The sequence below is a fragment of the Mus caroli genome, chromosome 4, assembly GCF_900094665.2.
Source record: "Mus caroli chromosome 4, CAROLI_EIJ_v1.1, whole genome shotgun sequence".
Classification (NCBI taxonomy): domain Eukaryota; kingdom Metazoa; phylum Chordata; class Mammalia; order Rodentia; family Muridae; genus Mus; species Mus caroli.
In genome coordinates, this window is record NC_034573.1 from 27,916,150 (window position 1) to 27,942,944 (window position 26,795).

The 26,795-nt window shown below is 37.6% G+C and overlaps 1 protein-coding gene across 6 annotated transcripts in view; it reads left to right on the top strand.

Annotated features, from left to right (window-relative positions):
* Rngtt (RNA guanylyltransferase and 5'-phosphatase) overlaps window positions 1-26,795 on the top strand; it is a 191,028-nt gene that overhangs the window by 33,713 nt on the left and 130,520 nt on the right. For all 6 annotated transcript variants that reach the window (XM_021159528.2, XM_021159529.2, XM_029476149.1 and 3 more), the window contains exons 9-10: window positions 13,889-14,024; window positions 22,560-22,631. In XM_021159528.2, coding sequence (XP_021015187.1) covers window positions 13,889-14,024; window positions 22,560-22,631 — 208 coding nt within the window. The remainder of the gene's footprint in view (window positions 1-13,888; window positions 14,025-22,559; window positions 22,632-26,795) is intronic.

Genomic DNA, 26,795 nt, shown 5'->3' on the forward strand with positions numbered 1-26,795 from the left:
AAAAAAAAAAAAAAAAAAAAAAAAAAAAAAAAACCAAGAAACCACTTTAACATTTCAAAGATTTAGGGATTTGATCTGTGAATTGCTTACAAAGGCATTTTAAAGTGAAGTCAAAGATAGAAAAGGGCCCAGTGAGGTCAGGAGTGGTTACTGCTTTTCTTCTAGCCTGATTAGCACATGTGTTGTCTGTTTGCTGGAGTGGGGCTGTTCCTAGAAGTGTACTCACTGTAGCAGTGAGCACAGGTACACTCACACCTCCAGTGAGGAGCTGGGACCCATACTGCTGTAAAGTCAAGGACAGCTTATACTAAATAGTTTCCCTTCCCCCAACAAAACCGAGACTAGAGACCCATGAGGCAGGAAGCCAGGGGCTTCTGACTTGAACTTGACAGAGCTGGTGCTAGAGAGCCTCCTTTTCTGTCACCCTTGGTTACATGTGTGCTTATGTCTGAGTCATGAAAATTTACTTTAAACTAAGTTTCTTTTTCAGTCTGCATGTTGTGTCATTCCTTCAGTTGATACTGAGCCTGCATCTTAGGCTGTGTGAAATGGTAGCTCCACCTGTGGAGATGCCTGCTGCCACTGTGTGTGTGTGTCTTGACCCTTGTATACTTTTTCTTTCCCAGAAGTTTGTTGAAATAGTATACATATTTTTGTTCCTTCTTTCTCTTACTATTTTTATTAGTTTGTCAAAGTCACCAAATATTTAGCAGTTTAAAACATCAAACATCTCAGTATCTGAGAACAGTTTAGTTGGTTAGTTCTTACTGAGTGTCTTTCATGACAATGAAGTTAAACTGTTTATCAAAGCTTCTGTGAACCAAATCTTCCAATATGACATGGTTGATAGTCGGCTCTTTATTGGCTATTGAGTGAGCTAACTGTACAGTAGTATTGTTACAAGAGCAAACTGTCAGATCAGGCATTGTGACATGCCTGAGGCAATAAGATTTGTTGAATTCGTGAGCTAAAAGCAAGCTCCAAATAGGCAAAAGAGCAAGGCTTCAGATTAACTACCCTCTTGCCCTCCCAACAACAGTGACAACAGTAGACTTAAAAACAAAAATTTCCAAACATTTTAAGTGTGGAAGCACACACAAATTGTCAAAGTTCAGTGGTTTCACACAATGGAGTAAGGATCCAGAATGATTTTGCTGCTCACAAGACACTATCAAACTGGTAGCAAAGGTTTCTTTTGTCTTTTAAGTAGTATGTGGTAGTTTTAAAAACATCAAACAAGCACATCCACAGCTCAGATTCTCTGGTGCTCGGATGCTCCCAACCAAGATGGTAGGAAGTGAGCAGTGTCGACTTTGGAAGGACTGCTGCTTTTGTCCGGTCGGTCGGTGTGGCCCTGTACTGCCTGCTCTGGTGGAATGTGGCCAACACACGAGGAGGATCCCAGTATCTGTGCAGTCCAGCTGCAACATAGAGTTTTTGTGTGGAGATCATTCCAACCTGAAGTTGGTTGACATATGTAGAAGGGAGTGTTGGAGCTTCACATTGGAGCTTTAGAGCAGAAATGTCAGCCAGGCATACTATTTCCACATTTAAAACTTGAAAGCAAAAATTCCACTGTTACTGCTTGCCTCTGATCACTGTACTTGGAGGCAAAGGGAGGGGATAAGGATTTGAGGTAAAATCTTAGCTATATATTGAATTCAAGGCCAACCTGGGTGCATAAGAACTCCAGTGTAGTTGTTATAGAATGTTTTCTGCACACAGATCTTTCTACCTTTGCGTTCCAAGTGCTGATATTCTTCAATATTTTATTTTAATGATTTATTAAGAGTTTCATTGTTGAAAACTTCCTGGCATAGGGTTGATATTTTATGACCTCAACAAGATGGTATCAGAAGAGCAGCTTTAATCTGGTGTCTCTCTAGTAAGCAGTAGAATTGTAATGGTAGCTATTGTGTTATATGTCTCAGAATACTGTCTGTTGGGAGGTTAAGCATTTAGCAACGATCAGGTGGGTTATGTACACATTATCGGAAATCAGCTTCTTTGATAAATACTGACATGTTCTTTTGTGCACTGCAGTTGCTGTTGTTAAAAAAAGAAAGTTACCCATATAGCCAGATACAGTGGTACACACTTGTTAGGCTGAGGCAGGTAGGACCCAGAGTCCAGGTCAGCTTGAGCTACACAACAAGCTTCAAACCAGTTAAGAGTTCCACAATGAGAATAAATCGGAGTTTTTCTTTTTTCTTTTTCTTTCTTTCTTTCTTTCTTTCTTTCTTTCTTTCTTTCTTTCTTTCTTTCTTTCTTTCTTTCTTTCTTTCTTTCTTTCTTCCTTCCTTCCTTCCTTCCTTCCTTCCTTCCTTTCTTTCTTTCTTTCTTTCTTTCTTTCTTTCTTTCTTTCTTTCTTTCTTTCTTAGTATTAAAGTTCTTAGCAATGGTGTGAGGACCACCATCTCATGTTTTTTTTTCTTTTTTGAATTTAACAGAGAACAGGTGCTGGTGTGGAGCTTTTTTTTCCCGTATGAAGGTTGATGTTTGTGCTTGGAAAGTGTAGTAATTCTGAGAAATAGCCCCGTGCTATTTGGAAAAGCTCTGCGTTTTAAAACTGGGTTCCATTTCTATTTTCTGTTTTGTTTTTTTCTTCTTCTTAATTCTATCTTCTTAAGGAGCTAAATTCTAATTTTGTTTAGTAGTAGTTTGGTTCACAAAATGAATTGTTATCTGTGAAATTAGTAAAGAAATGGGGTACTGAGTGCGTTAATTATACAATCCCATTCAAAGGTTTTTATAGGCAGCCCATCTTAGTGCAGCGTCTCTGGCTTCCAGCCTAGCTTTAAAATAGCTACTGCTGATAATTTTGCTGGCAGGTAAGCTTGCTTGGACCAGTTTTAATAATATTTTGGGATTTAGGAAACTTAATTTAAAAAATACTCTAATGTGATAAGAGAATTAGATTTTGTTGTTTCATGAATTTTGTAGAAAACATTTAAGTTTTGTGTGTGATAAAAAGTGAACTCTTGGGGGTATAGGATATAGAATATAATTAGAACAAAATAATTGCTGCTTAAATTATAAAATTAAAGTGTCTATATATTGAGAATTCCTGCTATCTGGCCTTCATAGTTGCCTTTTGAATCTATGTATATATATGATCTTTTTTTTTTTTTTTGTTTTCTTTAGTGCTATAGACACTTGTTTTTAGCTATTAGAATGATCCATGCAGAATGTCTCATGCATGGCACTTTTCTGTCAGTATAAACAAAGTAGCACTCAGTTTTAAAAAAGAGATTACTTACGTGTGCATATCTGTGTAAGCATACAGTGTGTATGGCGATGCTGCTGGACACAGCTAGAGTAGAGTTACAGTAGTTTTAAGCTGCTGGATGCGAGTGCGGGCAACTGAACTCAGGTCTTTTGAAAGAGCAGCAAGAGACCACTGAACCTTCTCTCCTGCCCCAGAGGAGTTGATTTGTAGTAGTGTAACCCATTAAACATTTTTCCTTGATGTTAAAGAAAAGTGCAAATGAAGGTCATAGGATAGCTCTATCCCACGGCCTAGTGCTCATAACCTTGCAAACCAAGTAAAAGCTATTCTGATTTTTCGAAAGCTCTATCTCTGCATAAAAGAGACACAAAATAAGCTTCAGTCTTTGTCAGCATGATTCAGTGAGATCAAACCAGACTTATGGAGACAGATTAGATTATGCAGACCTGCTGGCCTGGAAAGAACTCTTCATGCTTAGCAGCTAGACATAGAGGTGGTGAGCAACTTCATCCTTTAAATTGTTGTCTGCTGCTGTCACTGTGAGCCCAGCCACTGACCTCTTGGTGTAACAGGAAAGTTGTACAAGTTTCACTCACCTGGTTTTGTTTCATTTTATTTTTGACATTAGCTAATGGAGGAAATTAAAATTCATTTAAAATATGCCTTGTGGAGCTGGAGAGATGATGGATAGCTCAGTGGTTAAGAACATTACTGCACTTCTTGAGGAACCAGGTTTGATTCCCAAATTCCATACAAGTTCCAGAGAATCTAGTCACCCTCTTCTGGCCTTTGAGGGCATGGGCCATCATGCGTTATACTGACATACATGCAGACAATACACCCTTGAAATAAATGAGAACTGAAAAATGGCCTGACAGTTAACATTATGCTATTCTGTTTTGTTTTTTTTTCCTGTGTGCATAAACTAAAACCAAGTATTTCCCACTTTTTACTTTTAGGCTTAGAAGATTTTGACATAGGGTCTCCTGTAGCCCAGGTAGGCCTTGGGCTGTCTGCATCCTCCTCCCAAGTGCTGGGATTACAGGTGTGTGCCAGTGCACACAGTCTTCTCTTTTCACATGTTCTTAATTATGTTTCTTAGAAATACCCTAGTTCCATGATTAGCTTATTCCTAAATGTTTATTTCTTTTGCAAAGTAGTGGGGAAGTTTATTTAAAGCACAGCAGTGGAAATGATCAGAATTCTGCAAGTATCCCATGTGGACATACTCAAAGGCTTAGCTTCTGAATTTATAACAAATAATACAGGATATTTCTCGTAAAATGTTTATATAATATAGTATGTTAGAGGCAATATCTTAAGTTTGTTGTAGATTAGGTATTTTCAATAAAATATTTCTTGAAAAAATTGAGTAACAATTATAAGAATATGGAGATGCAGCTTAAATAAAATGTTCAGTATCTGAGAAGTTTTAGAAGATGGTTATTTGGACAGCCCATTCTGAGCCACTGAGCACAATATTGTGATATGTTATCAGATATTTTGATGTACAGTAGTAATATTTGGGAGGTAAGTGAGTTTGTGTGTATTTGAGATGATGATGATGATGATAGACATGTTTCATGCCCTTGATCGAGTCACAATTTAACTGATTTTTTTAAAAAGAGAAAACATTAGAGCACAAAATGAAGTATAATTGTTTTGAAGGGCCTGGTATATACTCTTATCATGCAGGACTTTTAGAAAAAGGGTTAGTGAAGGATGCTAACGGCAGCAACAGGAAGAAGGAAGCTGGGATTGGCTTGCCAGATGATTGATGTACATGTCTGAGTTGTAGTCCTTAGACACTCAGATGCTTAGGCTACAGAGAGGAAATTGTGACAGAAGTGATGACATCATGTCTTCACTCTTTGGGAACATGACAAAGTGTAGTGGTTGCTGGGCTACAAGTTTCCTGGATCTGACTGCTGTGTCAGCTCTAGCAAGTTATAGATAGAAGGTCCTGTATTTCAATCTTCGTGGGCTGTGGGCTTTTGAGACCTTTTCAAAAAACTTTTTCTTTAAGATTATTTCTTTTCTCTTTACACTTGCACGTGTGTGTGTGTGTGTGTGTGTGTGTGTGTGTGTGTGTGTGAGAGAGAGAGAGAGAGAGAGAGAGAGAGAGAGAGAGAGAGAGAGGAGAGAGAGCGTGAGCAAGCATATGCTGTATGTGCAGGCATGTGTAACTTCCATTGTAAGTGCCTCTGAAGGCCAGAAGAGGGCACCAGGTCTCTTGGAGCAAAAGCCATCCCTCCAGCTTTAGGAAATCATTTCCATAGAGATACAGACTGGGCAAATAGTCGTGTCAGTGCTGTATTATCTTTGGTGACTGGAGGAGACAAGAAAACGATGTCCCAGAGAGCTACACCTGGAAACCCCTTTCCAAGGTCTCTTTCAGGAGGAGGCAAGGGGGAAATCTATGGTCATATATTTTACAGTTATTCTTTCAATTCTTTAATTCCTTATTTTCAGTTATCTATTGAGGAAATCTTTTTTTGGTACTTGATAAAAGTTTTGACATGACTATAGTAGTTGTGTATCCAATAATGAATTTCAAATGTTGTATATTATGTATATGATGAAAACACTAGAAGGTGGAACTTACTTTTTACCATGGTTATTCTATTATTATTATTTATTGTTGTTGTTCTTATTATTATTTGCTCCTGTCTATCTTTTTATCCTCAGGATCAAAATAAGAACTTTTCTGTGGCCATGAAGAGAGGAAAAGTTTATTGAGTGTAACTTGGATAGATTCTTCCGTGGTACTTCCTTTCCCCCCTTATTTCATTAGAAGATTTTAAAAATTCAGTTTCTTATAAGTTGCAAATTTTCACTCTGTAAATCTGGGTTGGGGCCTAAGCCTAGATTCTGTGATACTAACAGGTTTCTTCCACACTTCCACATAGGGAGCAATAATAGACCTCATTTTCCTAAGTTAACAGATAGGAGAGCAAACTTGAGACACAAAGTGTCTTGTTCAGGTCCTTTATCAATAATTATTATTGAATAATTAAGCTTTAAGTTTTCTTGCCTGTTTTAAAAATTAATTTAATTGCATTTTCATTTGTTTTTGTGGTTTGTGTGAGTGTCCATGAGTATGATCCCCAGTGCACACACAATGGAAGTCAAGAACATTCGGAATTCTGGTGTTTATTCATAGCAATAAAACCCTAAGACACATCCACATGAACATGCACACATACATATGCACCAAAAAAGAAGAAAAGAGAAAAAGAAAACTGCTGTTCTTTATACAATTTCCCTAATCATTCCCTGTCACCAAAAGTCTTCTCCTACTAAGGGGTTCATAAAAGTTAAAGGAGTTAGCATGTCCATGTTTTCAGTGGCTACTCACAACAGCCAAGACATAGAAGAAATGCATCATGCATTCTCTGAGTGGTAAATAACCAAAATGTGGTACATATGTAACATGAAATATTATTCAGTCTTCAAAAGAAAATGCTCACATATAATAAGGATGATTCCTAAGAGCAATATAACAAGCCAGTCACAAACACTGTATGGAATCATAGAAGGAATCTTGAGTAGTTAAAAATCATACACACAGAACAGTGACAGGAAGAAAGGAATGAGGAATTATTGTTTCATGGCTACAGAGTTTCAGTTTCATAGGTTGAAAATTCTAAATGGAGATATTGCTGATGACTGCCTGACTTAATCCACTGCACTCTCACGAGTGGCAAAATAAGATGGGCATGGTGGCACACATCTGTGATCCCAGCACTTAGGAAGCTAAGGCAGGAGGATCACAAGCTCCACGCCAGCTGAACAAATAAAAGGACCCTGTATCAAAAGAGAAATAAAAGAGCGGGTAGTTGTACTGTTAAGTGTTACTTGTATTTTGCCATAATTTTAGAAATTATATATAAAAAGTACAGAACAGCTGGCACTGTGTAAGAAAATACTCACTATCCCAGCACACACCCAAGACAGTAAGCACTGGTGCCAGGTATGAAATGGAAATTCCCTGCAAAGTCCAACTTTAAAACCCGGTCCCCACATTAGCTGTACTGGGAGGTTATGAAAACTACACAAAGTAAAAACCCAGTGGGGGCCTTAGGTACCTTAAAAAAAACTGTCTCAAGGTCTTCATCTCTTCTTCCTGGCTCATGATGTCAGGAGTTATTTAATGTGTAGAACCAAAACTAATTTCTTAACAAAGGCCATATGTTCTTCACTTTACACACACACACACCCCTCTTGGTGTGTTCTTAGGAACATTTCACCTACTCTGAAACAGAATCTTCACCTCCTTTGAAACAGAATCTTTCATTGGCCTGGAGCTTACAAATCACGTTAGACTGGCTGGCCAGTGAGCCCTAGAGATCTTCCTGTTTGTGCCTTCCTTGCCCTGCCTTTTTAAACACAGGTTCTGGGGATTGAATTTAGGTCCATGCTTGCAAGGTGGGCACTTAACCAATTGACCCTTTTCCTTAACTCCTCCAAAACAATTTTTTTTTTTTAAAAAGATTTAATTTGAGACAGGGTCCTAACTATTTATCTATGACTGGCCCAGAATTCCCTATGTAGGCCAGGCTGTAACTGAACTCAGAGATACCTGCCTGTCTCTGCATCCCGAGTTCTGGGATTAAAGGAGTGTACTACTATTATAACTGGTTATTCTATTTTGAATTATATGTAAGGATGTAGAGGATCTGTGAAGATACCGTGGCCAACAGTGTCGATCCAGGGGAGACAAGAAGGACAGTTTGTTTAGTAGCTGATATTGACTCTGACTTGGATTGTTGGTATTACCTGGCATTTATTCATGAGGTAGGATGGAGGAGTCTAGAATCTGATACTGGATCCTGTCCTAATGGTATATGGTGTGTGTGTGTGTGTGTGTGTGTGTGTGTGTGTATGTGTGAAAGAGAGAGAGAGAGAGAGTTAGAGAGTTAGTTTTATGCTTATGCTTTGTAGAAGTCTAATTTTTTTTCTTGTAGGAATTTCTTGAAATAGAAGCTTCTATAATTTTGAAAATGATCAATTTCTTTTCTTTTTTTTTTATTAGATATTTTCTTTATTTACATTTTAAATGTTATCACCTTTTCTCATTTCCCCTCCCAACCCCCACCATCCCCCCATCCCATCCTCTGCTCACTAACCCACCCACTCCTGCTTCCCTGTCCTGGCATTCCTATACACTGGGGCATTGAGCCTTCACAGAACCAAGGGCCTATCCTCATTGATGTCCCACAAGGCTAGATATATGGCTGGAACCATGAGTCCTTTTTTTTTTTTTTGGATAGGATACTCATGGCATTTGAGAGTATTTGGGGATTTAGCTGTTTATTGTTAGCATCTTGAGTTCTTTACTATCTAGTTGTAAATCAATTAAAATTCAAACAAAAGTTACTCTTGGGGCTGGAGAGATGGCTCAGTGGTTAAGAGCACTGATTGCTTTTCCAGAGGTCCTGAGTTCAATTCCCAGTACCCACATGGCGGCTCACAGCCATCTATAATGTCAACTGATGCCCTTTTTCTGGTGTGTCTGAAGACAGCTACTTATATGTATGTAATAGTGTACTTATACATAGTATAAAATAAATAAATAAATCTTTAAAAAAAGTTACTCTTTTGCCTAATGACTTTTCCATAGACAAAATTTACCAAGATGTAGTAGGGCATTTGTAGTATAAACAATATATAAAGTAAAAATGATTTGTTTACTTGGAAGAATCAAAGTACTGGCAATTTGGCTAACTGCTGCTGGCCTTCCATTTAGTATACAATTCATTCTAAGAGAAGAGATTGTTTAGAAAGAATTGATATTTCTATTATTAAGGAAGTAATGGGCTTCACAGTTTGCAGTTAAATAATACATGTTGTCTGTATAATCATGGTGTGCATGCAAGTCATCCTGTAATAACCTGAAGTGATTGCCTGAAGTGAATTTAAGACCACAATGCCTTAATCACATCTGATTCATGACTAAAAATGTGATTTGAGGCTTCAAGAAAAGCTCATCCTTGTAAAGTCTCCTGCTTTATGTGTAGACTCAGTACACCAGCATTAAAGAACCTGTCGTGTTAGAGTGTTTTAATAATGTTCAGTGACACTTGGCTAGCTAAGTGCTGGCTTTATCAGTGTTAATGGCAGTAATAAAAAAATGCTTGGGCTGGAGAGGTGAGAGACATCTCATTTGCACAAACATGGAATCCTGAGTTTGGATCCCAGCTCTCAGGTAAAAAGCTGGGTATGGCTGAAAGCACCTGTAACTGCAACTCATGGAGTGAGGGCCAGAGACTGGAGGACTGCTATTTGGCTGCTGGCCTAGGTCCAGGTTCAAAGAGACCCTGCGTGTCTCAAGGGAGTAAGATAGAGTAATAGAGCAAGATGCTCATCCCTCTTCTGGAACATGAGGAGGGGGCTGGGAGGTGGAGCAGGGTTAGACTGCCGTGTTAGTGTAATGTGTATGTTGTAAAAACAAAGACCTCAATATTAAGTTTTGAATTCTTAGGCGTTTAAATGATGGGCTTCTCTCCCAGTAGTTATTCCTGTAAGGTGTTGAAACGTCATATGAGCCAGGTAAACACAGTAGTAGGTTTGATTTTAAACTAATCTGTTGGATCATGTTTTTATCAACTTGTTTCTTTTGTTGTGGAAATGTCTGAAACAAGAATTTGAATTATCTTCGTTTCTTTTCCTGTGGTTCCTTTAATTTAAATTGTATTTTATAGAATTTTAGCATAAGTAGTGATTTGATTCTCAAATTAGCCAATGAATTTTACTTAATTCCTAAGATAGCTAAATTACCTAGTTTATATATCTGACACAAAGATAATGAAACTTACTGTAATTGCACTATTAATTAAACAGTATAATTACAGCATTGTAAGTTTATAAAAACTATATTGGATAGTTTAGAAACTCCTTGAGCAATGTGGTTTTAGGAGGTGAGGAGATAGCCACTCCCTGTGGAGGCTGTAGGACCTGTATAGAATCTTAGAACTTGTAATTTTGTGTGATGTGACACTCCTGGATGATCTAAGTAAAGGGATTGAGGGGAAAGGACTTTTAAAAATATATAAATTATGTTCAAAGTTTTAGTTTCTATTGAAAGTTGTGAAGAATCTAAAAATGTTTGGGTTAAAGAGGACATGGTATAGTTTTGTAAAGAAGTGATCAGGGAGACACAGGGTTCAGTGTGCATCCATCCCATGGGGAAGGATGGAAACTCAAGCTGGCAAGTCAGTTGTATTATTTTTAGAACAAAGTGTGAGAAGTGTGTTGGCGAGTAATGTGTAGACCTGAGTAGCGTTTGTTAGGTCAGGAAAGCTTCTACATTGTCCTTTGTGAAGTGACTCTAAACTCTGCATTGTCTTTTAAGATGTTTGCAAGTTCCCTGGTATTAGACGAGAGTAGAAGGGTAGCATTGGTTAGGTAATGGAGTCTTGTGAGGGAAATGATCCACAGGGAAGGTTAACTCAGCCTTCTGCATGTGTCTCTGCAAAGGATGAGAGATGTAGGTGTCTTGCCTCTTGGTACAAGGTTATTCTATATAAATAGCTAGTATTATGCAACCCTTGGTATCAAGGGTATGCCAGGGACATAACACTGCTGTTATATCATAGACATATTTAATTTGCACTCAGCTCAAGAGATTAGGAAAAAAACCACAAACCCAGAAAACTAGTATTGGGTGTGCATACTTAGTAGCATTCTTGATGGTGGAAGTCAATTTTGACTTAATGTATCTAAAGGAGTGTCTTGGATGCCCCTTGTGAGAACTAATCTTAAGAAGATGTTTTTGACAACTTTATCACGAATCTTGTACTCCCCTCAGAAGTTCTAGTTCCTGGGTGGGGATAATGGAATGCCACTCTCTTTAGCTCTTAGGACTTGTAATTTGGTTTGATGCATATCTATTGCTAATTTTGGTTCATGGATGGGAGCTCAGTAAAGGGAATGAGGAGGAAGGAATTTAAACAATATATAAAATGTGCTTTAAAGTTTCAGTTAGTTGGGGGCTGGAAAAATGGCTCAGAGATTAAGAATACTAGCTGCTCTTCAGAGGTCCTGAGTTCAATCCCCAGTAACCAGATGATGGCTCACAACTGTCTATAATAAGATCTGGTACCCTCTTCTGGCCTGCAGGCATACATGCAGGCAGAATGCTGTATACTTAATAAATTAATGAATGAAATATTTTTAAAAAGTTTCAGTTTGTTTTAGCAGTTGGAAAGAATCTAAAAACATTTGGGTTAAGGAGGTATAGTTTTACAAAAGAGGTGGTCAGAGATGGAGTTTCCATATTAATGGATATTTTTGTGTTTTAAAATAGTGGGATAATATACTTTTCTCTGGATATGTAGTATTTAGTCTGCTCTGTTATAGATACTTGGGTTTTCATTGTTACAAAATAGTGTGACAAGCTTCCTTGTACCTAATCTTGCTTAAACATTTGTTGAGTGTCCTGCGTGTGTTTGAATGGACCTGGTCTGTAAAGACAAGGAAAGAGATCTCTGCTTTCAAAGTCTAAGATAAATCTTTGAAATGTAAATATTTCATCAGAATTATGAATTGGTAAGTAAGTCATAATCAGCATTATTTTCTGTTTAAAGTAGCAGTAGGAATGTGAACTAAGATGCCAGTGTGCTCTTGCTCACAACTTTGTCATCCTTTTCTCTATGTACTTCCTAAATTTTACTAATGCAGCTTTTGGGGGATTTTACTCGACTGTATAATCTCAGTGATGAGAAAGATAAAACTGGATTGTTTCTCTGTTAGCTGGAAAGTTGCATTTACAGTAAGGCATTTTGTGATCATGGCATTTCTGTAATCTATAATTCCTTTATAGAAGGAACACTACAAATCTAGACGTGGCGATTTATGTGTGTGGTCCCAGACCTGGGCTGGGGAAGCTTCTAGTGCTGTGCCGTTTGGGAGTCTTGAGCCTGAGGCCAGGGCTACATACCAAGATCTGTAAGAATGCAAACAAACAAATGAAGCATGAGAATAAGACAAAATGATTCAGTGAAATTTGTGTCTTAATGAATATATGGACATGAGTAATTTTTAAGATTAGATTTCCAATTGAGATAATTTTCTAAAGAGAAATTATATTATACTAGTGGTTCATGGTTGTTGATAGTAGATCTCTAGTTAGGTACTAGGCCTATATCTAGTAAAGTGTGAGGTAGTTGTCTCTTTCAAAAATAATCTGGTTTACTCTCATGGTCTTCGGAGTGCTATGAAAGTACTTTCTATAGTCTTTAACCTTTGTCCCCAAATATGAGACAACTCATTATTTACTTTGGTGCTGTGGTCTGAATGTGGGTCTTGCATATGCTAATAAAGTGCTCTACCACTGATGTGTATTCTTAGCCCTGCTCATTTCTTCCTGTAAGTATCACATAGAAGGATGTATCATCCAGAATGACTAGAATTGAGGCCAAATATTGTACTTCAGCAATTTGTTTCAAAACCCAAGTTTAGAGGAATTCCTGAATACTAATTACTAAATAACTTCTTGTTATCTCTCTAGATAGAGCTGTTTTCACATGACCAATTATTTGTAGTAAATTCTATCCTTTGAAGCCTACAGCTACAGTGTACTCATGCATAAAATAAATAAATCTTAAAAAAAAAAAAAAAAAAAGGAAAGAAACTTCAAAGCCCCACCTTCAGTGATACACCTCCTCCAACAAGGCTACCCCTTCTCATCCTTGCCTAAGAGTCCCACCAACTGGGATCCAGTATTCAGATGTGAGCCTGTGGGGGTCCATTCTCAGTCCAGTTCCCACAGGAACCACAGATCACGGTCAGGTACTCGTGCTTGCACAGCCAGCACTTCACTGACAGAGGTGTTTCCTCGGCTCCCCACCAGTTTTCTTTTGTAAAGAGAGACAATTTTCACTGCCAAGGTGGGATCCTCAACAGGATCTTAATATGTAGCTTGGGCTGCCCTTGAACTTTCTCTATAGACCAGGTTGGCCCTGAACACAGCAATCCACTTGCCTCTGCTGCTGGGACTAAAGGCGTGTACCACCATCGCATGTGAACACAATGAGATCCTGTCTTAAAAACAAAACCAACAACCCCAAATTCTTATTAGCTTGCAGATACTATACGTGTAACTTGATTTCTGGAGAATGACTACTTTGTTAAGTGCATAAATTTCTGCATGTTGGGAATAAAGACCAATGAAAATTCTCGTAGCGGTGTTCAAAATACTTAAAATTTGTACTTATAAATAAGAATTCTGACATACTGATATTTTACTTTACCATAGTCGATTGAAAGAGAAGTACTTGTGCAGTTGGTGTGGTAAAAAGAGCATTGAATAGTTTAAGCTCAGTGTTTATTCACCTTTGATATGGAAAGTGTCATGTTTAGTGTATAAAATATACCACATATATATCACATTTTGAAATACTTTGATATAGAATCTAATCAAGATTACAAAAACATTTTTCTTAACATACATCATATTGTGCTTATAATAATCAAGTTTCCTATTTTTATGTTTCCTAAAAAAAAGAAAGTTGTGATGTTTTAATTTGTATGATTGAGAGAGGGACTGTAGTATCATTCCATGAAAATGTTGCCAGTTGAGAGGAAACAGGTCAGCCAATGTAATCAGTCTGTCTCTGATACCGAATGTTAATGCTACCTTTTCATGTTTTATTGCAGTTACATGATGTTGATTGATGGCACAAATGAAGTTTTTATGATTGACAGAGATAATTCCGTTTTTCATGTTTCAAATCTGGAATTTCCATTTCGTAAAGATCTTCGCATGCATTTATCAAATACTCTTTTGGATGGGGTAAGTAATTTATTTATGTATATTTAAAAAAATTAAGTAGTGCACTCATTATTAGTGTTACCTATACTTACATTGAATTAATTTCTCTTCAACGGGGGAATCTAGCTGAGAATGGCAGTACATTGGAGAGGCAGAGCAGAAGGTTTGCAGCAAGTTCAAGGCCATCCAGGGCTAGCATAATGAAATTATGTCTCAAAAACAAAACAAACAAACTCCAAATATTTATCCTTGAGTCCAAACAGCATTTTTCATATATTTTCTTTAGTAGAAAAAATTGTTCATGATATGGGAAATGAGTTAAATAAATCATAAGGGAACAAAATTAAATCTTTTTATTATTGAAAAGTAGTTACTTATTTTTAATAATTATGAAGTGGCTTTTTAACTTCATTCCTCAAAATAGCTTTCCCCTATTCATTTCTAACAGAAAAGGGCTCTTTTAAATAAAAATAAATGTAGAATACTACAAAACGTCTAGTAAGAGCTGAGCATAGTGGTATATGTTTTAATCTCAACACTGAGAAGCCGAGACCGGAAAAGAGCAAGTTCAGGGCCAGCCTGGGCTCATAGTAAAAGACTGTCTCTGAAAAAAAAAAAAATCAAACCAAACAATCTAAGAAAAAAACTAATAAAAAATATAATTGAAACTCCTAATGTTGGAATAACTTACGCCCCTGTTTGATGGCTGTCACTGTGGACTTTGCTCAGAACAGGGTATTCAGTGTTGAAAAATACAGCACATTTGTCAGTAACATCTACTTTGAGAACCGAAGTTTCTTTTTCTTTTTCTGTTTTTCCTGTTTTAGATAGGCTTTTATAGATCGTCTAGTAGTCTAGGCTGATCTTGAATTCAGGAACTCTGCTCCTGCTACTTAAGTGGTGGTCTGCATGTGTACTACCACAGGGGCCTGTTGTAGTCTCAGGATTTGAATATTCACAGAACCTTCAGCCTGGCTGAGGAGTGCTCTGGTCAAGTCATTCCTGATCTCTTCAGTAGCGGAAAGACCTGAAAGCTGTACTTGCTTTAAAAGCAACTTCCACTTAGCAGTTTTAGACTTACTATTTGATATAAATGTCTGAGTGATGTATCTATATGTATAAATACCATAATCTTGGACTTTCACTGTTTTTGGATTTCCTGGGACTGAAGTCACAGGCAATTGTGAAGTACCATGTTGAGTGCTGGGAGTCAATTCAGGGCTCTGCTCCTGAAATCTTTTCAGCCACTCCAAACTGTTTTGAGGACAGAAATTACAGGCTTAAAAACTATTTAAATGGTGGCAAGATGGCTAAGTGGGCATGTCCTTTCTGTGCAGGACTGGTCACCTGAACTCAATCCCTAGGAAGCACGTAAGGTGGAAGAAAAGAACCTAATCCACAGAGCTGTCCTCACACCTCCACACATGCACCTCATGCACATACACAGTGATAATAAACAGAAAATTAAAATACAAAGTACCTGTTAAGGAAAGAACTAATAAAGAATCATTGGAAAATCCTAGGTTTAATTAAAAAATATCCCTATAAATTTATTTATTTGATAATTTATTGATTGAGGTTTGTATTTTTATTTATTTATTTATTTGTTTGTTTTTGTTTTTGTTTTGTTTTTCAAGACAGGGTTTCTCTGTGTAGCCCTGGCTGTCCTGGAACTCACTCATAGACCAGGCTGGCTTTGAACTCAGAAATCTGCCTGTCTCTGCCTCCTAAGTGCTAGGATTAAAGGTGTGCACCACCACTGCCTGGCGAGATTTGTATGTTTTTTTTTAAGTGGTTACAATAGGCTCGCCTATAACAATATTTAAATCTTGTACATATGTTAGTATATTTGTTCATTATGTAAATAACAGGTATAGCAACAAAGTCTATGAGCTTTTCCAGCTAGGTATGGTGTAGGTACCTGCAATCCCAGGACCCAGCAAGTTGAGGCAGGAGAATGTTAAGTTCAAGACCAACCTGGATTACATAGTGAACCTACCCCAGAATATCAAAGCCAGGATTGTTGTTGACTTTGCTCAGTGGATAAAGGCTCTTGCTGCCAAGTTGGATGACTTGAGTTCTGTCCTAGAGAGCCACCTGGTTGGAGGAAACTGACTCCTGCAGTTTGTCTTCTGAGCTCTGTATACATGCTACAGCTTGTATATAATCCTCCCCATACATCATACATAAGGGAATATAATTAAACACACACACATGCATATATACCCACCCGTATAATTAAACAAAATATAGTAAAGCAAACCAAACATCTCTTGAATTGCAGTCTCCAAAAGTGAAAGTATCTATATAAGTGACCAAGTGATTTTCATTAGACAAGTGGAAAAATGATGATGTAATTTCTTTGGCTAGTTCTCTTTCGGTGGCAGTTTTTTTTTTTTTTTTTTAAGATACTTTTCTAAGCATAACTTAAATGTACATCCTATGTATTTAAAATTATACAGTTTTATGCTAAAATTTTCTTTTTTATAGTACATTTAAAAAAATGTGTGTGTGTAGGTACATACATTCCATGCATGGCTTGTGAATGGAAGTCAGAGGACAGCTTGGAGTTGGTTATCTCCTTGCAGGTGGGTCCTGGAGATTGAATTCAGGTTGTCCAGCTTTGTTATTTTCTCACTGACTGAGGGTCAGTGACTTCATTGTTTAAGGAATAGTATGGATGGCAACTGCAGGTGCTTCACTGGCCCCATCAGCCATCCCCTGATGGCCTTACACAGTGCACTCAGTTTTCTCCTCTGTGCTGAGATGGGAAAGCTTGTAAGGTGATAGCATCGGGCACTTAGCCCTTGTTTATGGGAGTAGTTATGAGGCCTAACATCTCCTTCACAAGTTACTATTTTGTTTCTAAGAGCTCAGGACTTCTCTACACTTTCCTTTTTGGCGTTCATCTTTTTCCTGTTGGCTTATGAGGTCTTTTGTCTTACTGGGGCATGTTACATATGTTCAAAAATATTTTTCTTTTCTTTTTTTTTCGTCATTTCATCTACTATACAAAGTTTAAATATGTAGGTCAAATATAAACATCTTGGTGCTCACTCTTTGGCTTTGTGACATTTTAAAACACTATTCACCTCATGATGATCATAATCCCTATATTTTTTTTAGTGCTTTATTTATATATTTGAATATTTCACCCAGCTCAATTATGCAATCTGTATGCAAATAGTGCCGGTATGTACCTTGATAGAAGTGTTAAGGTACAGGTGCTATTTTCTTATTTTTTAATGTCTAGACATGCTTCAGTACTACTTAGCTAATCTGTTTCCACTTGTGGTTGACAGTAAGTGTTTGTGTGCTGGAGTCCATCATTACCTCAACATCTCCTCCCTTTCTCCCTTCCTCTGTTCTTCCCTTCCTTTCTTTCACAGGGTCTGTAGCCCTGGCTGTCCTCAAATCTAAGATCCTGCCTCTATTTCCTAAGTGCTGAGATTCAGTGTATACTACTATAGTAGGCATCGACAGTTGCTTATTTCATTTATTTTTGTTTTTCTAGGGATTGTTTTATAATTCTTAAATCCTGTGAGTTTAGTACGGGGCCTGACAAGCTAAGTGTGTCTACCCAGCTTTCTTGCATGCTCTGATGTTTGCGTCTGAGATTTTACTAATTGTCTTTTGAGTGAACCAACTGTACGTATTAAAGTTAGAATAGATACACTATGCTAGTCTAGATAGCAGTAAACTTACATTTTTTTCTTCAGAAGAATTCTGTGAGGCTTATCTTCAGACCACTCATTTTCGTGGTTGCTATGGTTTCTCATGGCTGATCTTCCTGCCATATCAGCACAGGGCAATGCAGGGTAAAGAAGGTGAAATGCTTTTACGTAAGTGCGTTTCTTATAGGTGTGGGTATTTACAGGCAACTAATATTTGTTGAGTATCAGTTATGAGTGCAGGCATTGTTTATCGAGTGTGGAAGCCTCTTCTCTGTGGAAACTATTTATTGGGAAGGATAGAGAAAGATTGATAACAGCCTTTAAATAAAACAGTAGCCCTAAGGTATATTTAAGAGAAGTCCGAAGGTCATTTGGAGGAGAAATGACTCTCATCTGATGATGTGGAGTAGATCTACCTTATGTAGGGTTTGGATTAACGATGGCAGATGTGGGGAATAGAGAGATGGTTCAATGAGAAGAGAACTTCTGTGCAGGAATGAGGACCTGAGTGTGTATCCCACGCACCCATGTGAACCTAGCTGTGGCTAAGTGCTTGTAGCTCTAGGGCTGTGGTGGGCAGAGATGAAAGGCTCACAGGCTTGCTTGCTGGCAGCTCCCCTAGCTACAGGTTCAGTGAGAGCCCATATATATCTTAAGTGACTGAGTCTGAGAGTAAGACACCTGATGTCTTGTGAAGGCCAAAAATCAGTTTCATGTCTTATGTCATTTAGCTTATCCACTGTTTTTCTAGGAGATTTTTTTTTGTTGTTTGTTTTTTTGGTTTTTTCGAGACAGGGTTTCTCTGTGTAGCCCTGGCTGTCCTGGAACTCACTCTGTAGACCAGGCTGGCCTCAAACTCAGAAATTCACCTGCCTCTGCCTCCCGAGTGCTGGGATTAACCACGCCCGGCTCTAGGAGATACCTTTTTAACAGCATCTTTTAGGTTTCACCTTATGACTGTGTGCCTCATTATTAAATTTCCTCTTGTTTGCCAAATAAAAATAGCTTTTCCTTTTCTTAGACTTATACTATATGTCTTATTTGGGCTGTGATGGTACAGGTATATACCTATTATTATTTAATATTTACAACGTGTTTCACTCTCACGTAGTGGCTTGAAGAAAAAATATCCCTGTCATTGTAATAATAGCCATCCCTCTTCTTCAGTGGCTCTAGTTAGTCACATCTAGCGTTTGAGTTCCCCTACTGACACTCCAAAGGCTCTCGAAGGGCGTGGCTGCACGTTTATCCTTTTATAACTTAGAGTTATGCCTAATTCATAGTTTTTGTGCTGAAAATATGAATGAATAGGCAGAGATGTTGGATGCCTTGGGACTTTGAATACAGAAAATAGGAAGATCAACATACTGGCATGTTGGGGGTGTGGAAGCGTCATGAAAGATTTATGCTCTGATTTCTGCACTGCAGCAATCAGTCCAAAAGATAACAGTGTGATTTCTGGACAGTATTTTTTATTTCAAATATTAAAAAAGCATATGCACATGTGTGTGAGGGTGTGTGCACACAAGTCCATAGGAAGGTGTCAGATTCCCCGGAACTAGAGTTGCTGACAGCTCTACACAGGCTTACATGGTGCTACTACAGCAGTGCAGGCTTTCACAGCTGAGCTTTCTCTCCCTCGTCCTTTAATGAATTCTTGGTGGAGCATGAAACTGAGTCCTGGGGAGGCTTTTCTCCAGGCTTCTTGAGAGGCTTGCAGTCGATGTGCTGTGGGTGGGGCTTCCTTTAGAGTTCTTGTACCTGGGAGTCATTGAGCTTCTTTTATTTGTAAATTTATCATTTTCACTTCAGATGTAGAAATGTTCATTATTGTTGCTACCATCCTCCTCTAGACAGTCACTCATGCTTTTTTCTTTAATGTTTTCTCTCAGTAGTTTCTCTTCATTTATTTTCTTTTACCCTTCCTCACTACATCGCCATGGCTTGCATCAGACTCAGAGAGCTGCCTGCCTCTGCTTCTTGTGTGTTGTCTCTTCCTATGTTTTCAAGTTTAGTGAATTTTCTTCAAGTTGCTATTAATCCTAACCATATTTTTGTACTGTCGAAAAAAATCTCTGATTCTTTGTCTTCTGTGTTTATCTTTCTGATCTTAAACAACAAAATCAGTTATTCATGAGTGAAGCTGACTTACGGTTCTGACCTAACTTTAATACCTCTGCCAGCTTTGAGTCTGATCTATTAGGTTCATGTTGCATGCCTGATTGGATGTTAGATATTTAAGTTTTACCTTGTTGGAAAGGAGTAGTCATCTTTTTCTATTCCTATTCATTTCCCCTGTCCTCTTCCTCATTTCCTGCCTTATTTACTTATATCCTTCTACTCTTGAATTTCTAGCATAATAGACATACATATACTACCACACCCGGTAGTGTGTTCATTTAAGGTTTTAAAACTGTATTCTGGAATCTGCTTAATTTATTTGGAACTTTTTTCCAGAGCTAAATTTTAAGATTCTTTTGGTGAACCAGAGGGTTTATTTTTTATTTTTATTATTTCTTTGAGAATTTCACACAAGATGTTTTGTCACAATCACCCTCTTCTCCAATCTGTTTCCTTTCTTTACCTATCCAACTTTATGTGTCTTTTTAAAAAACCCATTAAGATATTTTTGTTATTCTTGGATGCGTGGTTTTCTACTAAGGTGCTGTTACTTTCCAGGACCTACATCTTCTTTATAGCTGAATGGCTACACTACATTCTCCTTTATGTTTAGATTACTAGCAATATTACTAGCAATATTTAAAAGTAAACATTTTTAAATTCTGAAATTGAGAATCATTTTGATAATTATGTTTAATCACTGTTTAAAGTTGCTGTATGCTGAGAAGATAAATCTTCCTGTCCTGGATTCTAATATTTGCCAACAGCTCCATGGTTTAGGGGTGGAATTTCATGCTGGCTCCTTTTCCATGCTGGGATTTGGTCTGGTTTGGTTTTGTACAGGTCTCCTGCATATTGTTGCAACTACTCAGAATCTGTGTGTTCAGCTGTCCTGCTGAGTCACGCCAAGGTATTTTATATTGTTTGTGACTATTGAGAAGGCTGTTGTTTCCCTAATTTCTTTCTCAGCCTGTTTATCCTTTGTGTATAGAAAGGCCATTGACTTGCTTGAGTTAATTTTATATCCAGCTACTTCATCGAAGCTGTTTATCAGGCTTAGGAGTTCTCTGGTGGAATTTTTAGNGTCACTTATATATACTATCATATCATCTGCAAAAAGTGATATTTTGACTTCTTCCTTTCCAATTTGTATCCACTTGATCTCCTTTTGTCGAATTGCTCTGGCTAGGACTCCAAGTACAATATTGAATAGGTAGGGAGAAAGTGGGCAGCCTTGTCTAGTCCCTGATTTTAGTGGGATTGCTTCCAGCTTCTCACCATTTACTTTGATGTTGGCTACTGGTTTGCTGTAGATTGCTTTTATCATGTTTAGGTATGGGCCTTGAATTCCTGACCTTTCCAAGACTTATCATGAATGGGTTTTGGATTTTGTCAAATGCTTTCTCCGCATCTAACGAGATGATCATGTGTTTTTTTGTCCTTGATTTTGTTTATATACTGGATTACGTTCTGCTTGTGGACGTTGTACATCGTGGTGCGCACTAGGCTCCGCACCACGATGTACAACGTCCACAAGCAGTCCTGTAAGCAGCAAAATGTTGGGTCCTGTTTGTGTATCCATTCTGTTAGTCTATGTCTTTTTATTGGGGAATTGAGTCCATTGATATTAAGAGATATTAAGGAAAAGTAATTGTTGCTTCCTATTATTTTGTTGTTAAAGTTGGCATTCCATTCTTGTGGCTGTCTTCTTTTAGGTTTGTTGAGGGATTACCTTCTTGCTTTTTGTAGGACGTGTCTTCATTTTTAAAAACATGATTTGTGAGAATTTTTTTTGTCTGCTATGCAAAATTATTTTTTCTAGTCACAGTTGTTGAAAAGCATTAAATGAAATCATGGTACCACCTTGTTATTGTATAAAGGTATTCATATGGAAATGTTTAAGTAAACACATTTCAGTAAACAGGTTAAAATAACAAATTTGAGACTGGAGCTGTAGCTCAGTTGGTCGAGTACTTGGGTATCATGAACAAAGCCCTGCTTCCATCCAAACTGCTGCATGACTGCAGCATTGTAGCACACACCTGTAATCATAGCCCTGAGGTGGTGGGTGGCTGTGAATCTCACTTTCCTGCCTTTGCCCCAGATGCTGAGATGGCCTGCATTCCACTGTGCCTCATACAGAATTTGTTTTGACTTTTCAATAACTATGGTGGATTTCATGAAGTGATCTGTGTATGAAAATTTATTATAAGATTAAATTAATCATCATGTAACAATTTTAAACAGTGATTAAACATAATTATCAAAATGATGCTGAATTTCAGAATTAAAAATGTTTACTTTTAAATATTGCTAATAATATTGCTAGTAATATAACCATAAAGGAGAATGTAGTGTAGCCATTCAGCTATAAAGAACATATAACTGGTTGTGATGGTGCAAGTGTATAAATCCACCACTTTTAAGGTTGAGGCAGGAGGATTGCTGAGAGTTCCTGACTAGCCTTAGCTATCTCATGAGCTAGGAGCTACATAGCTAGGGACTAGCCAGGAGCTACATAGCAAGACTCTGACTCCAAATCTCTAACTCAAAACACAAGGAGGTAACATCATGTATTATAACAACATATATTATAAATATATAGTAAAGATTTTTGATATTGTGAAAACGTACTGATTTTATGAGTATAAGTGTGTGCACTTTGAAATCTAATCAAAACATATATTGAAGCTTTATACCTTTTCTCTGTGTGTATTATATTCTAATAAAATGAAAAAAATGCATCTTTGTTTCTTTCAAGGAAATGATCATTGACAAAGTAAATGGACAGGCCGTCCCAAGATATTTGATCTATGACATAATTAAGTTCAATGTAAGTACTCTTATAGTTCATACAATTGTTAGAATTGTCACTGAGTTAGTGTGCTTTTTATATATTAATATATTTTTATAGTTCTAGGTATTGAATTCATGGATAGGCTAGACAAGTGTTGTACCATTGAGCTGTACCTGGAGGTACTAAGATTACAAGTATTCGTAATAAACAGAGAAAGTGTTTATATCAGATATGATGACACATGCCTGGGGGAGGGGACAAGAGGGTCCGGAGTTTAAGGCCACCCTCATCAGATCCTGTCTAAAAAAAAAAAAATGAAGTCATTTACGTAAACCACACTGAAAACATTTTAGGAATTTGTAACTAAAGTATTTAAGATTTGCGGATTTCTAGCAGAATTTTAAAAGGTATTTTTTTGGGGAATTGTATTTTACTTCAGTAAACAGTAATATTTAAAGTCAGGATTGCATTAATCCCAGTTATTTAAGAGCATTTTTTTCTGAATATTTTCATTGTATATAATGTTAATTTTTGTTTGAATTTTTATAATTTAAATTAAAGCTTTCAACTTAAGCATCTCAGAGTTAGGAAACATCAGCTTGCTCTTTTTTTCTTTCTTAGATTTATTTATTTTTACTTTCTGTAATGAGGGTTCTGCTTAAATGAATGAATGAATGAATGAATTCCACTTGTGTGCAGTGTTCATGGAGGCCAGAAGAGGGCATCAGATTCCCTGGAACTGAGTGCTGGGAACTAAATCTGAGTCCTCTGCAAGAGCCACAAGTCCTTACTACCACTGAGCCATTTCCTTTCTCCATCCATTTGTTGTTGTTGTTCTTATTGCTAGTTATAGTCCTTAAGACTAGTACTTTGTGGGTTGGAGAGATGGTCAGCGATTAAGAGCATTAATTGCTCTTCTAGAGGTCCTGAGTTCAAATCCCAGCAACAGCATGGTGACTCAACAACCATCTATGAGATCTAATGCCCTTTTGGTGTGTCTGAAGAGAGCAACAATGTATTCATAGACATAAAATAAACAAATAATTCTTTAAAAAAACGATAAGTACTTTGCAAAGTTGGTGATTCTTCCCACCTATCAGATGTGTTTTGATCTGCAGCTAGACCCACAGGCCAGGGGAGTGGCTTCATTTCCTTGTTGAATGGGAACATACTATCTCCTTTGAACTCTGATTACGAGCTGCACTTTAATAGGTGATCAATCAGTGTCTTAGTCACTGTTTTAATTGTTGTGGAGAGACATCATGAGCACAACAACTCCCGCAAAGGAAAGCATTTAATTGGGGCTGGCTTACACTTTTACAGGTTTAGTCTGTTGTTATGGTGAGGTAGAGGAGGACAGAGGGAAAGAGGGAGAGGAAGAGGAAGGCAGAGAGAGAGAGAGAGAGAGAGAGACAGAGAGAGAGAGAGACAGAGACAGACAGACAGAAGAGATAGACACTGGTCCTGGTATGGGCTTTTGTACTTCCCAGTGACACACTTCCTCCAAGAAGGCCACACCTCCTAATCCTTTATCAAATAGTGCCACTCCCTGATAACAAAGCATTCAGATATATGAGTCTATGGGGACCATTTTTTTTTTAAAAGATTATAATAAAGACAGGCTTGTTGGGAACCTGTTCTCAGGTGGATGAGTTTATTGGCCCCAAGGACCAAGGCCAGGGAAGTCACCATGGGGAAGGGGTGGGTAAGGAGGGAGAGAGAAAGAGAAAAGGGGGTACACACAAGGAGAGAAAGAAAGAGTAGGAAAGAGAGTATCATTCTTATTAAAACCACCATGGTCAAGTTTTTCTTGGCCTATGAATACTCTTGAAAATAAAAATCTAGATTATGTAGAAATGTACAGAACAATATAAATACATGTATTCATTTATTATATGTATATGTTCATGCATGCCATACCTTATGTGTATAGGTTCCAGGACAACTTCCAGGAGTTATCTCCTTTCACTGTGTGGGGACCAGGGATCTAATTTAGGTTTTTTGGCTTTGTGGCAGGTACTTTCACTGCAGAACTATTTCTCTGGTTCCAGAGTTGTTAAATCTTGATAATGTTTTTATATTTTTTTGTGTATTGGTGTTTGTTAATGTCTGTGTGTGTGCATGTGTGTGCGTTCCCTTGCCTGTGCTCTTTGGAGGTCAGTGGTCGGTCATTGTTGGGTATTTTCTGTTTCTCTTCATCTTAATTTTCGAGACAGTCTCTTACTGAACCTAGGGCTCCTTGTTTTGGCTAGGCAGGCTGGACAGAGAGCCCTGGGATTTGCCTCCCTCAGCACCAGGGTTTGCCTTGCTTTTTCATGTGGGTGCTGGGAACCAGGCTTGGGCAGCGTGTACTTTATCTACTGAGTCATCTCCCTAGCCCTCTTTTTTTTGATAAGAAATTGTTATAAATCCAAGAACAGACTTGCATGTACTGTTCATCCTATTCTCAGTTCTTTTTCCAGATACCCTCTGCTATGTATTTAGTGTGTATTGCTTCCTTGGATGTTTTTCAAGACATTTTACCCACTTTCTTTTATATCTCTGGATGTACAAAGTATAGTTTTACAAGGTTTCTAGAGTTTGCTGCATACTCTGTGATCACCAATTTTATTTATTATTTACTTACTTATTTTGCATTGTGTTCTTGGGGTTTATGTTTAGTGTCCGTAGAGTTAACCTCCTTCACTTGAAATTTTTCTAGGCATTGTGTTCTGTAATAGAATTGATAATGCATCAGGGTTTCTGCTGTGTGTGTGTGTGATCGCACGTGTGTTTGTGTGTAAAAGAACTAAAAAGATTATAGTTCTTTCACCTAGGTTTTCTGTTTGGTTGTTCTTTTTTTTTTTTCTTTTCAAATGGGTTAAATTATTATTACTATTATTTTTTGGATATGACTACTTCTTTGGATCTGTGTAGTAGACTATTATTTCCCAGTCAGTATCTACAGATACAGACAGGTGCAGTTTTAATGTGATTGGATTAGAGGGCCTTCTCAAAAAGTGTGTTTTGGGTCTTGGTTAAGAGATTCATCCAACTATATTTTATTCTATAAATGGGTTAATTATGCTTTTTACCTAAAGCGTATAATTGCTCATTTAGTAAACATTAATTGTATGCCTGTTACTGTACTTCATGATTTGAAGTCACTTATTTTTCACATACCTACTATTAGGATGTATTTATAATGGAAAACATTTCAGGTTTCATTATTTAACCACTATGGACCTTTCATATATTCTATGTTTCTTAATTTATATTGCTAGCCTTAAATACCTGAGGCTGTGTTATTTGTAACATCAGAAAGTTAATTTGGCTCATTACTTTTGTTAAGCGAGCCAAAGTCTTAATTACAATCTTCTTAGTTCTTTTGTTTATTATTTTCCTTAGAAAGAATTTAACTGATCATTTTGTATAAGCTAGCTTCTGTAGTTATTGAACATAAAATGATAAAACTGGTTTCTGATTTCTTCCCTTCATGCCATTTCCATAATAGTTCATTTTTTGAGAGCAGCAGAGGATTTATTCTATTTGGTTTGCCTTATATATATTATACACATGTACCTGTATACAAGTTGTTAATGGCATATATTGTATATTCAGTTGTTACGATATATGTTTATATTGGATTTAATATAAAAATCAACTTGCAGACTGCTTATATATGTACAGGAGAATAGAAATGTAAAGAAATATGGCTGAGCATAGTGCTTTAAACCCAGAACTTGAAAGGCAAAGGCCAGATTGGTGTAGATAGCAAGTCCCTGGTCAGCCGGTGCTGAGAGGCTATCTTTAAATAAAAAGAAAGCAAAAGAGCTGTAAGGAGCCAGTGTGATAGAGCTGTGAGTAGAACGAGAAGGCATGCATGTCAGAGGTAGGTGTGCAGGGAGCAGGAGTGTGTGGCAGGAGCAGCAGGTGGTCTGTAAAGAGTGGGTCAGAGAAAGACATAGTAACAGATTGCTCATAGTATGGCAGATTGCTTGACTAAGGAGTTTGAACTTAGGGTATCACTGTTGTTATGGTTATGGTGGGGTACTCCTTTGAAAGAGAACTCCAAACCGTGCATGGTGGCTCACGCCTTTAATCCCAGCACTTGGGAGGCAGAGCCGGTGGATTTCTGAGTTCGAGGCCAGCCTGATCTACAAAGTGAGTTCCAGGATAGCCAGGGCTACATAGAGAAACCCTGTCTCAAAAAACCAAAAA